Consider the following 14362-nt stretch of genomic DNA (forward strand, 5'->3'; position numbering starts at 1 on the left):
CTTCAGAGAGACTTAATATTAGTGCAGAACACTGTACCTTTAATTTAAATGCCCTTGGAGTCTGCTGGGGAAGAGAAATAATACTGTCAGTCAGTATGACATGCAGATGAGTGCCGTCGATCTTAGAATCACCGCACACTTCACTCATTTGGGCAGTCACGGGGCCAAAACCAGAGTGTGGAGCCACAGTGTGGCGGTGGAGGCAGCAGCAATGGGAGGCCATACAGCACCCTATGACAAAAATGGAAACCACCAGCAGTGTGAGGAGACCTGAAAGTGGCACATGGCAGAGTGTGGCGATAGAGACAGCAGCAATGGGAGGCCGTACAGGGACCCATGACACACTCTGGACCTGGCAGCAGCATGAGGAGGCGGTACAGGGGCCCATGACAGATTACGGGCCTGGCAGCAGCATGAGGAGTCGGTACAGGGGCCCATGGCAGATTACGGGCCTGGCAGCAGCAATGGGAGGCCGTACAGGGACCCATGACACACTCTGGACCTGGCAGCAGCATGGGGAGGCGGTACAGGGGCCCATGACAGATTACGGGCCTGGCAGCAGCATGAGGAGTCGGTACGGGGGCCCATGACACACTCTGGACCTGGCAGCAGCATGAGGAGGCGGTACAGGGGCGCATGACAGATTACGAGCCTGGCAGCAGCAACTTGGACAGGAGGACGTTCAGCTTCTGCACCGTCGGGTGCGTGCTCGCAAACTGTTGTCTCTTGGAAACGGATTCCAAGAAAGACTGCTGACGGAATCCGTGAAGAGGAGTAGCAGGAGAAGGAGCATCTGAACGAGCGGAATATGCCAACAAGCGACAACAGTGGCCCATGACAGATTACGGGCCTGGCAGCAGCATGAGGAGTCGGTACGGGGGCCCATGGCAGATTACGGGCCTGGCAGCAGCTATGGGAGGCCCGTAATCTGCCAGCACCCTATGACAAAAAATGGAACCCACCAGCAGTGTGAGGAGACCTGAAAGTGGCACATGGCAGAGTGTGGCGATGGAGACAGCAGCAATGGGAGGCCGTACAGGGACCCATGAGAGACTCTGGACCTGGCAGCAGCATGAGGAGGCGGTATAGGGGCCCATGGCAGATTAGGGGCCTGGCAGCAGCTATGGGAGGCCCGTAATCTGCCAGCACCCTATGACAAAAAATGGAACACACCAGCAGTGTGAGGAGACCTGAAAGTGGCACATGGCAGAGTGTGGCGATGGAGGCAGCAGCAATGGGAGGCCGTACAGGGACCCATGAGAGACTCTGGACTTGGCAGCAGCATGAGGAGGCGGTATAGGGGCCCATGGCAGATTAGGGGCCTGGCAGCAGCTATGGGAGGCCCGTAATCTGCCAGCACCCTATGACAAAAAATGGAACACACCAGCAGTGTGAGGAGACCTGAAAGTGGCACATGTTTGGGGCATGATTCATGGCGGATTTAGTCAGTTGTGTCAGGAACTGGTGGTTTGAAATCCAGACTAATCCACGCCTGATTCATTTTCACAAACGTGAGTCTCTCCACACTTTGGGTGGACAGTCGTGTCCTCCGCGGAGTTGCAATACCTCCTGCCGCACTAAACACGCGCTCCGATGCCACGCTACTGGCCGGGCATGACAGCCTTTCAAGGGCAAATTCAGCTAGTTGGGGCCAAAGGTCAAGTTTCGTTGCCCAGTAGTCAAGGGGATTGTCTACCTCGGTTGGCAGGGTGCTGTCCAAGTAGGCCTAAGCCTGTTGTTTGAGGTCCTGCTCCAGGTCCACCTGATGCTGCTGCTGCTGCTGCGGCTGGTTAGTAGTTTCCTCACTGCGCTGGTGAAGAAAGCTACTCATCATCGACTGCAGACTGAGGCAGCCGCTGCTGGTGGAGCTGCCACTGCTCCTACCACCCCACCCCTCCCCTGCTGCCATGGCAGCGGAACACGAGCGCACAGGGCCCACAGTGTCTGAGGATGGACGTTGGCGCAGACAGGCAGAGACCAGCTGACTACATAGGTGTTTTTTATAGTACGTTATTTTGGCCTCCCTCTCAGCAGGTGTGAAAAAGGCCACCATTTTTGAACGGTAGCGAGGGTCCAACAAGGTGGACAGCCAAAAGTCATCCCTCTGTCTGATGGTTATTATTCGGCTGTCGCTACGCAAGCAACCGAGCATGCTATGGGCCATTTGTGCCAAGGAATGCGAGGGACTCCCTGCCTCCATCTCCACAGCATACTGCCACGGTGCGTCTAGGTCCTCTGTCTCCTCTTCCTCCTCCTCTACCAGATGCTCCTGCTCCTCCACTCCTGTCCGCTGAGTGGAAAAACCACCCATTTCACTCAATAATTCCTGAGCACCAATGTCCTCCTCTACCTCCTCCTCTTCTTCCAGTCCTGCCCCCACAGGGGCCATGTGGCGTTGAGATCTGTGCGCCACGTCTACCGCACCCTGACCAGCCATTGTTAACAGCATTTGTTCCAGGACGTGCAACAGAGGAATGACGTCGTTCATCCCATAGTCCTGCCGACTCACGAATAGCGTGGCCTCCTCAAAGGGCCTGAGCAAGCGCAGGTGTCACGCATGAGCTGCCAATGGCTGACATCTAAGTTACACAGGGAGTACCTTTATCTGCTTTTAACATCAGGAAATCTGTGATGGCCTTTTGCTGTTCGTAAAGGCGGTCTAACATATGTAGGGTTGAATTCCACCTTGTTGCAACGTCACAGCATGAGGAGTCGGTATAGGGGCCCATGGCAGATTAGGGGCCTGGCAGCAGTTATGGGAGGCCCATAATCTGCCAGCACCCTATGACAAAAAATGGAACACACCAGCAGTGTGAGGAGACCTGAAAGTGGCACATGGCAGAGTGTGGCGATGGAGACAGCAGCAATGGGAGGCCGTACAGGGACCCATGAGAGACTCTGGACCTGGCAGCAGCATGAGGAGGCGGTATATAGGGGCCTACGGCAGATTAGGGGCCTGGCAGCAGCTATAGGAGGCCCGTAATCTGCCAGCACCCTATGTCAAAAAATTCAACACACCAGCAGTGTGTGAGGAGACCTGAAAGTGGCACATGGCAGAGTGTGGCGATGGAGACAGCAGCAATGGGAGGCCGTACAGGGACCCATGACAGACTCTGGACTTGGCAGCAGCATGAGGAGGCGGTATATAGGGGCTTATGGCAGATTAGGGGCCTGGCAGCAGCTATAGGAGGCCCGTAATCTGCCAGCACCCTATGTCAAAAAATTCAACACACCAGCAGTGTGAGGAGACCTGAAAGTGGCACATGGCAGAGTGTGGCGATGGAGACAGCAGCAATGGGAGGCCGTACAGGGACCCATGACAGACTCTGAACTTGGCAGCAGCATGAGGAGGCGGTATATAGGGGCCCATGGCAGATTAGGGGCCTGGCAGCAGCTATAGGAGGCCCGTAATCTGCCAGCACCCTATGTCAAAAAATTCAACACACCAGCAGTGTGAGGAGACCTGAAAGTGGCACATGGCAGAGTGTGGCGATGGAGACAGCAGCAATGGGAGGCCGTACAGGGACCCATGACAGACTCTGGACTTGGCAGCAGCATGAGGAGGCGGTATATAGGGGCCCATGGCAGATTAGGGGCCTGGCAGCAGCTATGGGAGGCCCGTAATCTGCCAGCACCCTATGTCAAAAAATTCTACACACCAGCAGTGTGTGAGGAGACCTGAAAGTGGCACATGGCAGAGTGTGGCGATGGAGACAGCAGCAATGGGAGGCCGTACAGGGACCCATGACAGACTCTGGACTTGGCAGCAGCATGAGGAGGCGGTATATAGGGGCCCATGGCAGATTAGGGGCCTGGCAGCAGCTATGGGAGGCCCGTAATCTGCCAGCACCCTATGTCAAAAAATTCAACACACCAGCAGTGTGTGAGGAGACCTGAAAGTGGCACATGGCAGAGTGTGGCGATGGAGAAAGCAGCAATGGGAGGCCGTACAGGGACCCATGAGAGACTCTGGACCTGGCAGCAGCATGAGGAGGCGGTATATAGGGGCCCATGGCAGATTAGGGGCCTGGCAGCAGCTATGTGAGGCCCGTAATCTGCCTGCACCCTATGTCAAAAAATTAAACACACCAGCAGTGTGAAGAGACCTGAAAGTGGCACATGGCATGAGAGACTCTGGACCTGGCAGCAGCAGGAGGAGGCGGTATAGGGGCCCATGGCTGATTAGGGGCCTGGCAGCAGCTATGTGAGGCCCGTTATCTTGCAGCACCCTATGTCAAAAAATTTAACACACCAGCAGTGTGAAGAGACCTGAAAGTGGCACATGGCAGCAGAGTGTGGCGATGGAGACAGCAGCAATGGGAGGCCGTACAGGGACCCATGAGAGACTCTGGACCTGGCAGCAGCAGGAGGAGGCGGTATAGGGGCCCATGGCTGATTAGGGGCCTGGCAGCAGCTATGTGAGGCCCGTTATCTTGCAGCACCCTATGTCAAAAAATTTAACACACCAGCAGTGTGAAGAGACCTGAAAGTGGCACATGGCAGCAGAGTGTGGCGATGGAGACAGCAGCAATGGGAGGCCGTACAGGGACCATGACAGACTCTGGACTTGGCAGCAGCATGAGGAGGCGGTATATAGGGGCCCATGGCAGATTAGGGGCCTGGCAGCAGCTATGGGAGGCCCGTAATCTGCCAGCACCCTATGTCAAAAAATTCTACACACCAGCAGTGTGTGAGGAGACCTGAAAGTGGCACATGGCAGAGTGTGGCGATGGAGACAGCAGCAATGGGAGGCCGTACAGGGACCCATGACAGACTCTGGACTTGGCAGCAGCATGAGGAGGCGGTATATAGGGGCCCATGGCAGATTAGGGGCCTGGCAGCAGCTATGGGAGGCCCGTAATCTGCCAGCACCCTATGTCAAAAAATTCAACACACCAGCAGTGTGTGAGGAGACCTGAAAGTGGCACATGGCAGAGTGTGGCGATGGAGAAAGCAGCAATGGGAGGCCGTACAGGGACCCATGAGAGACTCTGGACCTGGCAGCAGCATGAGGAGGCGGTATATAGGGGCCCATGGCAGATTAGGGGCCTGGCAGCAGCTATGTGAGGCCCGTAATCTGCCTGCACCCTATGTCAAAAAATTAAACACACCAGCAGTGTGAAGAGACCTGAAAGTGGCACATGGCATGAGAGACTCTGGACCTGGCAGCAGCAGGAGGAGGCGGTATAGGGGCCCATGGCTGATTAGGGGCCTGGCAGCAGCTATGTGAGGCCCGTTATCTTGCAGCACCCTATGTCAAAAAATTTAACACACCAGCAGTGTGAAGAGACCTGAAAGTGGCACATGGCAGCAGAGTGTGGCGATGGAGACAGCAGCAATGGGAGGCCGTACAGGGACCCATGAGAGACTCTGGACCTGGCAGCAGCAGGAGGAGGCGGTATAGGGGCCCATGGCTGATTAGGGGCCTGGCAGCAGCTATGTGAGGCCCGTTATCTTGCAGCACCCTATGTCAAAAAATTTAACACACCAGCAGTGTGAAGAGACCTGAAAGTGGCACATGGCAGCAGAGTGTGGCGATGGAGACAGCAGCAATGGGAGGCCGTACAGGGACCCATGAGAGACTCTGGACCTGGCAGCAGCAGGAGGAGGTGGTATATAGGGGCCCATGGCAGATTAGGGGCCTGGCAGCAGCTATGTGAGGCCCGTAATCTGCCTGCACCCTATGTCAAAAAATTTAACACACCAGCAGTGTGAAGAGACCTGAAAGTGGCACATGGCAGCAGAGTGTGGCGATGGAGACAGCAGCAATGGGAGGCCGTACAGGGACCATGACAGACTCTGGACTTGGCAGCAGCATGAGGAGGCGGTATATAGGGGCCCATGGCAGATTAGGGGCCTGGCAGCAGCTATGTGAGGCCCGTAATCTGCCTGCACCCTATGTCAAAAAATTTAACACACCAGCAGTGTGAAGAGACCTGAAAGTGGCACATGGCAGCAGAGTGTGGCGATGGAGACAGCAGCAATGGGAGGCCGTACAGGGACCATGACAGACTCTGGACTTGGCAGCAGCATGAGGAGGCGGTATATAGGGGCCTATGGCAGATTAGGGGCCTGGCAGCAGCTATGTGAGGCCCGTAATCTGCCTGCACCCTATGTCAAAAAATTTAACACACCAGCAGTGTGAAGAGACCTGAAAGTGGCACATGGCAGCAGAGTGTGGCGATGGAGACAGCAGCAATGGGAGGCCGTACAGGGACCATGACAGACTCTGGACTTGGCAGCAGCATGAGGAGGCGGTATATAGGGGCCTATGGCAGATTAGGGGCCTGGCAGCAGCTATGTGAGGCCCGTAATCTGCCTGCACCCTATGTCAAAAAATTTAACACACCAGCAGTGTGAAGAGACCTGAAAGTGGCACATGGCAGCAGAGTGTGGCGATGGAGACAGCAGCAATGGGAGGCCGTACAGGGACCCATGAGAGACTCTGGACCTGGCAGCAGCAGGAGGAGGCGGTATAGGGGCCCATGGCTGATTAGGGGCCTGGCAGCAGCTATGTGAGGCCCGTTATCTTGCAGCACCCTATGTCAAAAAATTTAACACACCAGCAGTGTGAAGAGACCTGAAAGTGGCACATGGCAGCAGAGTGTGGCGATGGAGACAGCAGCAATGGGAGGCCGTACAGGGACCCATGAGAGACTCTGGACCTGGCAGCAGCAGGAGGAGGTGGTATATAGGGGCCCATGGCAGATTAGGGGCCTGGCAGCAGCTATGTGAGGCCCGTAATCTGCCTGCACCCTATGTCAAAAAATTTAACACACCAGCAGTGTGAAGAGACCTGAAAGTGGCACATGGCATGAGAGACTCTGGACCTGGCAGCAGCAGGAGGAGGCGGTATAGGGGCCCATGGCTGATTAGGGGCCTGGCAGCAGCTATGTGAGGCCCGTTATCTTGCAGCACCCTATGTCAAAAAATTTAACACACCAGCAGTGTGAAGAGACCTGAAAGTGGCACATGGCAGCAGAGTGTGGCGATGGAGACAGCAGCAATGGGAGGCCGTACAGGGACCATGACAGACTCTGGACTTGGCAGCAGCATGAGGAGGCGGTATATAGGGGCCCATGGCAGATTAGGGGCCTGGCAGCAGCTATGTGAGGCCCGTAATCTGCCTGCACCCTATGTCAAAAAATTTAACACACCAGCAGTGTGAAGAGACCTGAAAGTGGCACATGGCAGCAGAGTGTGGCGATGGAGACAGCAGCAATGGGAGGCCGTACAGGGACCATGACAGACTCTGGACTTGGCAGCAGCATGAGGAGGCGGTATATAGGGGCCCATGGCAGATTAGGGGCCTGGCAGCAGCTATGTGAGGCCCGTAATCTGCCTGCACCCTATGTCAAAAAATTTAACACACCAGCAGTGTGAAGAGACCTGAAAGTGGCACATGGCAGCAGAGTGTGGCGATGGAGACAGCAGCAATGGGAGGCCGTACAGGGACCATGACAGACTCTGGACTTGGCAGCAGCATGAGGAGGCGGTATATAGGGGCCTATGGCAGATTAGGGGCCTGGCAGCAGCTATGTGAGGCCCGTAATCTGCCTGCACCCTATGTCAAAAAATTTAACACACCAGCAGTGTGAAGAGACCTGAAAGTGGCACATGGCAGCAGAGTGTGGCGATGGAGACAGCAGCAATGGGAGGCCGTACAGGGACCATGACAGACTCTGGACTTGGCAGCAGCATGAGGAGGCGGTATATAGGGGCCTATGGCAGATTAGGGGCCTGGCAGCAGCTATGTGAGTCAAGTGCCAAGTGCGATCAACCTCCTCATCATCAAGTAGGGTCTCCGCCTCACTACTAGCCCCCTCGGCTGCGTCTGGGTCAGGAGACAGACCTGTCTCTAGACCGGCTACCGAGCCACTCTCCTCGCCAGTACTTGTTCGCTTGGCTGCTGAAAAGGCCGATGTCTCCCCCCGTTCCTGACCGCCCTCTGTTAGCTCTTCCTCACTGTACAGTGGGGCTGAGCCCACAGCATGCGATACTTCGCTTGGTGAGGGAACAGCAAAGGACAGGGGCAGGTAGAGGACACGTGATTTCAGTGGGCTTGGTCCCGGGCCATGCCAACTAACGGTTGTGTCTGACGTACCCACCGACCGTTGGCTGTAGGTGTCAGAGGTGACCTGGGAAGAGGAAGACGACCGAGCCAACCAATCAATGACGGCAGGGTTGTCGGTGGAGACACGACCGCTGGATGACACCGGGAGCACTGGCCTCTGGCTGCGAATACTGCTGCCTCGACCCCTTCCTCTGCTGCCACGTCTGCTCGCTCCTAAAACATTGCCTCCTCTGCCACTCCTCTGCATGTTGTCTGACATACTATTTAATTCAACGATTAGGTGTCCCTGAGTAACAATTCTCTGGCACTCAGTAACAATTCTGTCTGTCCCTGAGTATGAATTCTGTGGCCCTGAGTAACAATTCTGTGTCTGTGCGAGTAACAATTCTGTGTCTGTGCGAGTAACAATTCTGTGTCTGTGCAAGTAACAATTTTGTGTCTGTGCGAGTAACAATTCTCTGGCACTCAGTAACAATTCTGTCTGTCCCTGAGTAACAATTCTCTGGCACTCAGTAACAATTCTGTCTGTCCCTGAGTAACAATTCTCTGGCACTCAGTAACAATTCTGTCTGTCCCTGAGTAACAATTCTCTGGCACTCAGTAACAATTCTGTCTGTCCCTGAGTATGAATTCTGTGGCCCTGAGTAACAATTCTGTGTCTGCGCGAGTAACAATTCTGTGTCTGTGCAAGTAACAATTTTGTGTCTGTGCAAGTAACAATTTTGTGTCTGTGCGAGTAACAATTCTCTGGCACTCAGTAACAATTCTGTCTGTCCCTGAGTAACAATTCTCTGGCACTCAGTAACAATTCTGTCTGTCCCTGAGTAACAATTCTCTGGCACTCAGTAACAATTCTGTCTGTCCCTGAGTAACAATTCTCTGGCACTCAGTAACAATTGTGTGTCTGTGCAAGTAACAATTCTGTGTCTGTGCAAGTAACAATTTTGTGTCTGTGAGAGTAACAATTCTCTGGCACTCAGTAACAATTCTGTCTGTCCCTGAGTAACAATTCTCTGGCACTCAGTAACAATTCTGTCTGTCCCTGAGTATGAATTCTGTGGCCCTGAGTAACAATTCTGTCTCTGTGCGAGTAACAATTCTGTGTCTGTGCAAGTAACAATTTTGTGTCTGTGAGAGTAACAATTCTCTGGCACTCAGTAACAATTCTGTCTGTCCCTGAGTAACAATTCTCTGGCACTCAGTAACAATTCTGTCTTCCCTGAGTAACAATTCTCTGGCACTCAGTAACAATTCTGTCTGTCCCTGAGTATGAATTCTGTGGCCCTGAGTAACAATTCTGTCTCTGTGCGAGTAACAATTCTGTGTCTGTGCAAGTAACAATTTTGTGTCTGTGAGAGTAACAATTCTCTGGCACTCAGTAACAATTCTGTCTGTCCCTGAGTAACAATTCTCTGGCACTCAGTAACAATTCTGTCTGTCCCTGAGTATGAATTCTGTGGCCCTGAGTAACAATTGTGTGTCTGTGCAAGTAACAATTCTGTGTCTGTGCAAGTAACAATTTTGTGTCTGTGAGAGTAACAATTCTCTGGCACTCAGTAACAATTCTGTCTGTCCCTGAGTAACAATTCTCTGGCACTCAGTAACAATTCTGTCTGTCCCTGAGTAACAATTCTGTCTGTCCCTGAGTATGAATTCTGTGGCCCTGAGTAAGAATTCTCTGGCACTCAGTAACAATTCTGTCTGTCCCTGAGTATGAATTCTGTGGCCCTGAGTAACAATTGTGTGTCTGTGCAAGTAACAATTCTGTGTCTGTGCAAGTAACAATTTTGTGTCTGTGAGAGTAACAATTCTCTGGCACTCAGTAACAATTCTGTCTGTCCCTGAGTAACAATTCTCTGGCACTCAGTAACAATTCTGTCTGTCCCTGAGTATGAATTCTGTGGCCCTGAGTAACAATTCTGTCTCTGTGCGAGTAACAATTCTGTCTCTGTGCGAGTAACAATTCTGTGTCTGTGCAAGTAACAATTTTGTGTCTGTGAGAGTAACAATTCTCTGGCACTCAGTAACAATTCTGTCTGTCCCTGAGTAAGAATTCTCTGGCACTCAGTAACAATTCTGTCTGTCCCTGAGTAACAATTCTCTGGCACTCAGTAACAATTCTGTCTGTCCCTGAGTAACAATTCTGTCTGTCCCTGAGTATGAATTCTGTGGCCCTGAGTAAGAATTCTCTGGCACTCAGTAACAATTCTGTCTGTCCCTGAGTATGAATTCTGTGGCCCTGAGTAACAATTGTGTGTCTGTGCAAGTAACAATTCTGTGTCTGTGCAAGTAACAATTTTGTGTCTGTGAGAGTAACAATTCTCTGGCACTCAGTAACAATTCTGTCTGTCCCTGAGTAACAATTCTCTGGCACTCAGTAACAATTCTGTCTGTCCCTGAGTAACAATTCTCTGGCACTCAGTAACAATTCTGTCTGTCCCTGAGTAACAATTCTCTGGCACTCAGTAACAATTCTGTCTGTCCCTGAGTAACAATTCTGTCTGTCCCTGAGAATGAATTCTGTGGCCCTGAGTAAGAATTCTCTGGCACTCAGTAACAATTCTGTCTGTCCCTGAGTAACAATTCTCTGGCACTCAGTAACAATTCTGTCTGTCCCTGAGTATGAATTCTGTGGCCCTGAGTAACAATTGTGTGTCTGTGCAAGTAACAATTCTGTGTCTGTGCAAGTAACAATTTTGTGTCTGTGAGAGTAACAATTCTCTGGCACTCAGTAACAATTCTGTCTGTCCCTGAGTAACAATTCTCTGGCACTCAGTAACAATTCTGTCTGTCCCTGAGTAACAATTCTGTCTGTCCCTGAGTATGAATTCTGTGGCCCTGAGTAAGAATTCTCTGGCACTCAGTAACAATTCTGTCTGTCCCTGAGTATGAATTCTGTGGCCCTGAGTAACAATTGTGTGTCTGTGCAAGTAACAATTCTGTGTCTGTGCAAGTAACAATTTTGTGTCTGTGAGAGTAACAATTCTCTGGCACTCAGTAACAATTCTGTCTGTCCCTGAGTAACAATTCTCTGGCACTCAGTAACAATTCTGTCTGTCCCTGAGTAACAATTCTCTGGCACTCAGTAACAATTCTGTCTGTCCCTGAGTAACAATTCTCTGGCACTCAGTAACAATTCTGTCTGTCCCTGAGTAACAATTCTGTCTGTCCCTGAGAATGAATTCTGTGGCCCTGAGTAAGAATTCTCTGGCACTCAGTAACAATTCTGTCTGTCCCTGAGTAACAATTCTCTGGCACTCAGTAACAATTCTGTCTGTCCCTGAGTAAAAATTCTGTGGCCCTAATAACGTTTCTGTGGCCCTAAGTAACAATTCTCTGGCACTGAGTAACAATTCTGTCTGTCCCTGAGTATGAATTCTGTGGCCCTAACTAGCGTTTCTTTGTCCCTAAATAACGATTCTGTGGCCCTCATTAACAAGTCTGTGTCCCTGAGTAATGGTTCTCTGTCCCTAAGTAACTTCTCTCTGTCCCCAATTCTCGTTTCTGTGGCCCTAACTCTGTCCCTGTCCCTAGTACAGAGCGGTCTGCCTCTGTTCAATGACTGCAGGCAAATGAAGATTTCCAAAATGGCCGCTATATATACCTCGACCATTACACAGTGCTGGCTGGCTGGCTGCTGATTGGCTGATGCGATCACATGTCGTTGAGGAATGCATTATGGGGCAGCGCGCCTTGTCTGCGCGCCTTCCCCGACATCCCCGCTCCGTCGCCGCACATGTCAGCCGCCATTTTCGGAAAAATTTCGATTCGCGCGTCCGAATTAGGCTGTTTTTCGGATTCGGCACGAATCGAAATTTTTCCGATATTCGACTCGAATTCCACTTCGGATACTTCGATTCGCTCATCTCTAATTGTGATCCATCTATGGCTGGCTTAACTTTGTCCTTAAAAAAAAAAAGCAGTTATCCATTTAAATCGTCCCAGGGTTCTGCTCAGTGCCTCCAAGCTCCAGTGCTGTGTAACGTTCAATAGAACTTGGCGTCTGTGTGAAGATGGACAAGAGGGTTCTGACTGGTCAGTGCACACTGTTGCACAATTGCATTAACCACTTCCCATCCTTCCTATAGCAGAAATACTGCTAAAGGGCGGCACAGGTGCGCAACATGATTGGTAAGGATTGATAAGTTGCAATATATTAAATTTTTTTTCCTGGGTTTACATACACTTTAATTGTAATTGGTTTCTGTGGGTTAGTGCATTTAATGATTTACTCTTTGTAGTCTGTGTTGAATACACTAGCTAATGTGTTCTTGATAACTAATTTATATAACTCATTGACTCTCTTCCACAGATCAGTTCCTTTTGAACACAGAGTCATGTCCATCCTTAAATGGCTAAGCCTACCTGAACATGAGAGGTAAGGTAGTTAGTAAATAATAATGAATACAGGACCTCAAAAAATGTTAAATATGTCTCAAATGTACTGTGTATTGTTACTGAGTTTTTGTAGACGTTTTATATGTATGATTTATTCTAAAGGCCACCAAGTTTAGAACTCTTTTATACTCTTGAAGAATTGCCAAACTGCTGTCCAAACATCCCCAAGGCCAGTTTCACATCTTTGTGTTGGCATGTCGGAGTGTTTGTAATGCATGTTAAAAGGTGTGTTTTACTGTACAAAACTGCAGTGCATGGCAACGTATGAATTTTTGAACCATTGCATTAACGCATAGTAGTGTGCTGCATTGATAAAAAGGTGCACTGTTGTTAAAATCTTGTTGCCTTGCATTGGAAGCCCTTTGAAAACTAATGACAGATGTTAACGTGTGTGCAGTAACACTCCGCAACAGCGTGAATCAGGCCTATAGAGAATCTGTAACCTAGAATAATATATCTAGACATATAAAGGTCACTACTTAGATAAAATAATATGCTTCTATGAATCTCTCAGTGTTTAGTTTAATGCTATATTGTAATGCAAAGTTTACTTTGGGAATGGTCATGGCCATTCTCACTTCTTTTCCTTGTCATCTCAAAAGATTCCTTGAAAAAAATTCTTAGTAAATCCTTTTTGATATTTTCCATTGTATTTCTGGGAATATAAACCACTGAGTTACACTAAGTTATATGCCTTGTTTCGCTAAAAAGTCAAACATTTTGACTTTTCTTTTGGAAGTATCTACATCTGAAATTGTGTCTGTTATTAATACTTTCTTCATGATAGCTTTAAAGCTGAATTCCAGGAACTCAGCCACTTTCTAAAATCTACTGAATTACAGTGGGTTAAGTAGAACAAGGTGCATGCTACCCCATGGATGTATCTTTTATTTACAACTGACGGTTTTACTGAGCGTTAGGTGTACATTTATCTCTATATTTCTGGCATTCAAACAGGAGAGACACTGCTTTCTCATACAGTATCTGCTCTGTGCACCCCTCCCCTCCACTGTAATTAGCAGAAGGCTTTGCACCATGTGAATGAGTTCACATAATAAAAAACACACTGTGGTTGGGCAGGGGGAATGGAAGGGATGGGCAGAGCAGTGGCATGCAAATCCCGGCACAGGGGCGGCATGACAACTCATGGGGCCCCCGGGCAATAGGGGATCATGGGGTCCCTGTGTCTTTGCCCAAACTCAAAAAAGCCTATGAAAAAGGTACCAGGGGCATCTCATGGGGCCCCTTACTTACCCCGGGCCCTCAGGCAGTGCCCGAGTTTCCAAATGGTCAGTCCGCCCCTGTCCTGGCACTATGCTTCCGATGCTCAGTAAAAATTTAAATTTTGCAAATAAAAGAGATAAATCTATGTGGTGCCATGCACTTCATTGGACTTAACCCCTTAGGCTCTATGCACAGTAGGCATTTTAATAACGCTGGTAGCGTTAGCTATGTAAAGTCACGTAAAAAACGCAAGTTTTTCAGTATTTTTTTAGAATTTTTGGATTAGTATTTGCGTTTTTTAGCTTTTTTTTAACTGAAAAGCAATAATTAATTGTTTGCTCAAAAAAACGATAAAAAAATGCCAGTTTGCCACATTTTACAACATTTTTCAGTGTTTTACCATGTTTTTACAGCTAAACTCCTCTAGAAACCCACTAGTTCTGGGCGTTTTTTTCCAGCTAAAAAAATTCACCAATCAGTGATCACATGCAGAGAAGTAAGCAAGATATCACTTCTGACATCATTGCTTACTATGTGTGAAATCTGTGAATGATCACAGAGGTCACATGGTACAAGGCTATTCACAACAGCCTTGTACCATGTGACAAGCTGTGACCAAACACAGCTCACACAGTAGTTCTCAATGGCTGCAAGAATGCATCCAGA

The 14362-nt window shown here is 49.9% G+C and overlaps 1 protein-coding gene across 1 annotated transcript in view; it reads left to right on the forward strand.

The window, feature by feature from the left end:
- Nucleotides 1-14362, forward strand: part of LOC149462850 (ectonucleotide pyrophosphatase/phosphodiesterase family member 1-like) — a 177093-nt gene that overhangs the window by 93706 nt on the left and 69025 nt on the right. The window contains exon 10 of the mRNA XM_089676175.1: nucleotides 12387-12452. Within this exon, the coding sequence (XP_089532301.1) occupies nucleotides 12387-12452 (66 nt within the window). The remainder of the gene's footprint in view (nucleotides 1-12386; nucleotides 12453-14362) is intronic.

The sequence above is a fragment of the Staurois parvus genome, unplaced genomic scaffold (genome assembly GCF_062004578.1).
Source record: "Staurois parvus isolate SC_StPar_1 unplaced genomic scaffold, SC_StPar_1.0 ptg000165l, whole genome shotgun sequence".
In the NCBI taxonomy this organism is placed as follows: Eukaryota; Metazoa; Chordata; class Amphibia; order Anura; family Ranidae; genus Staurois; species Staurois parvus.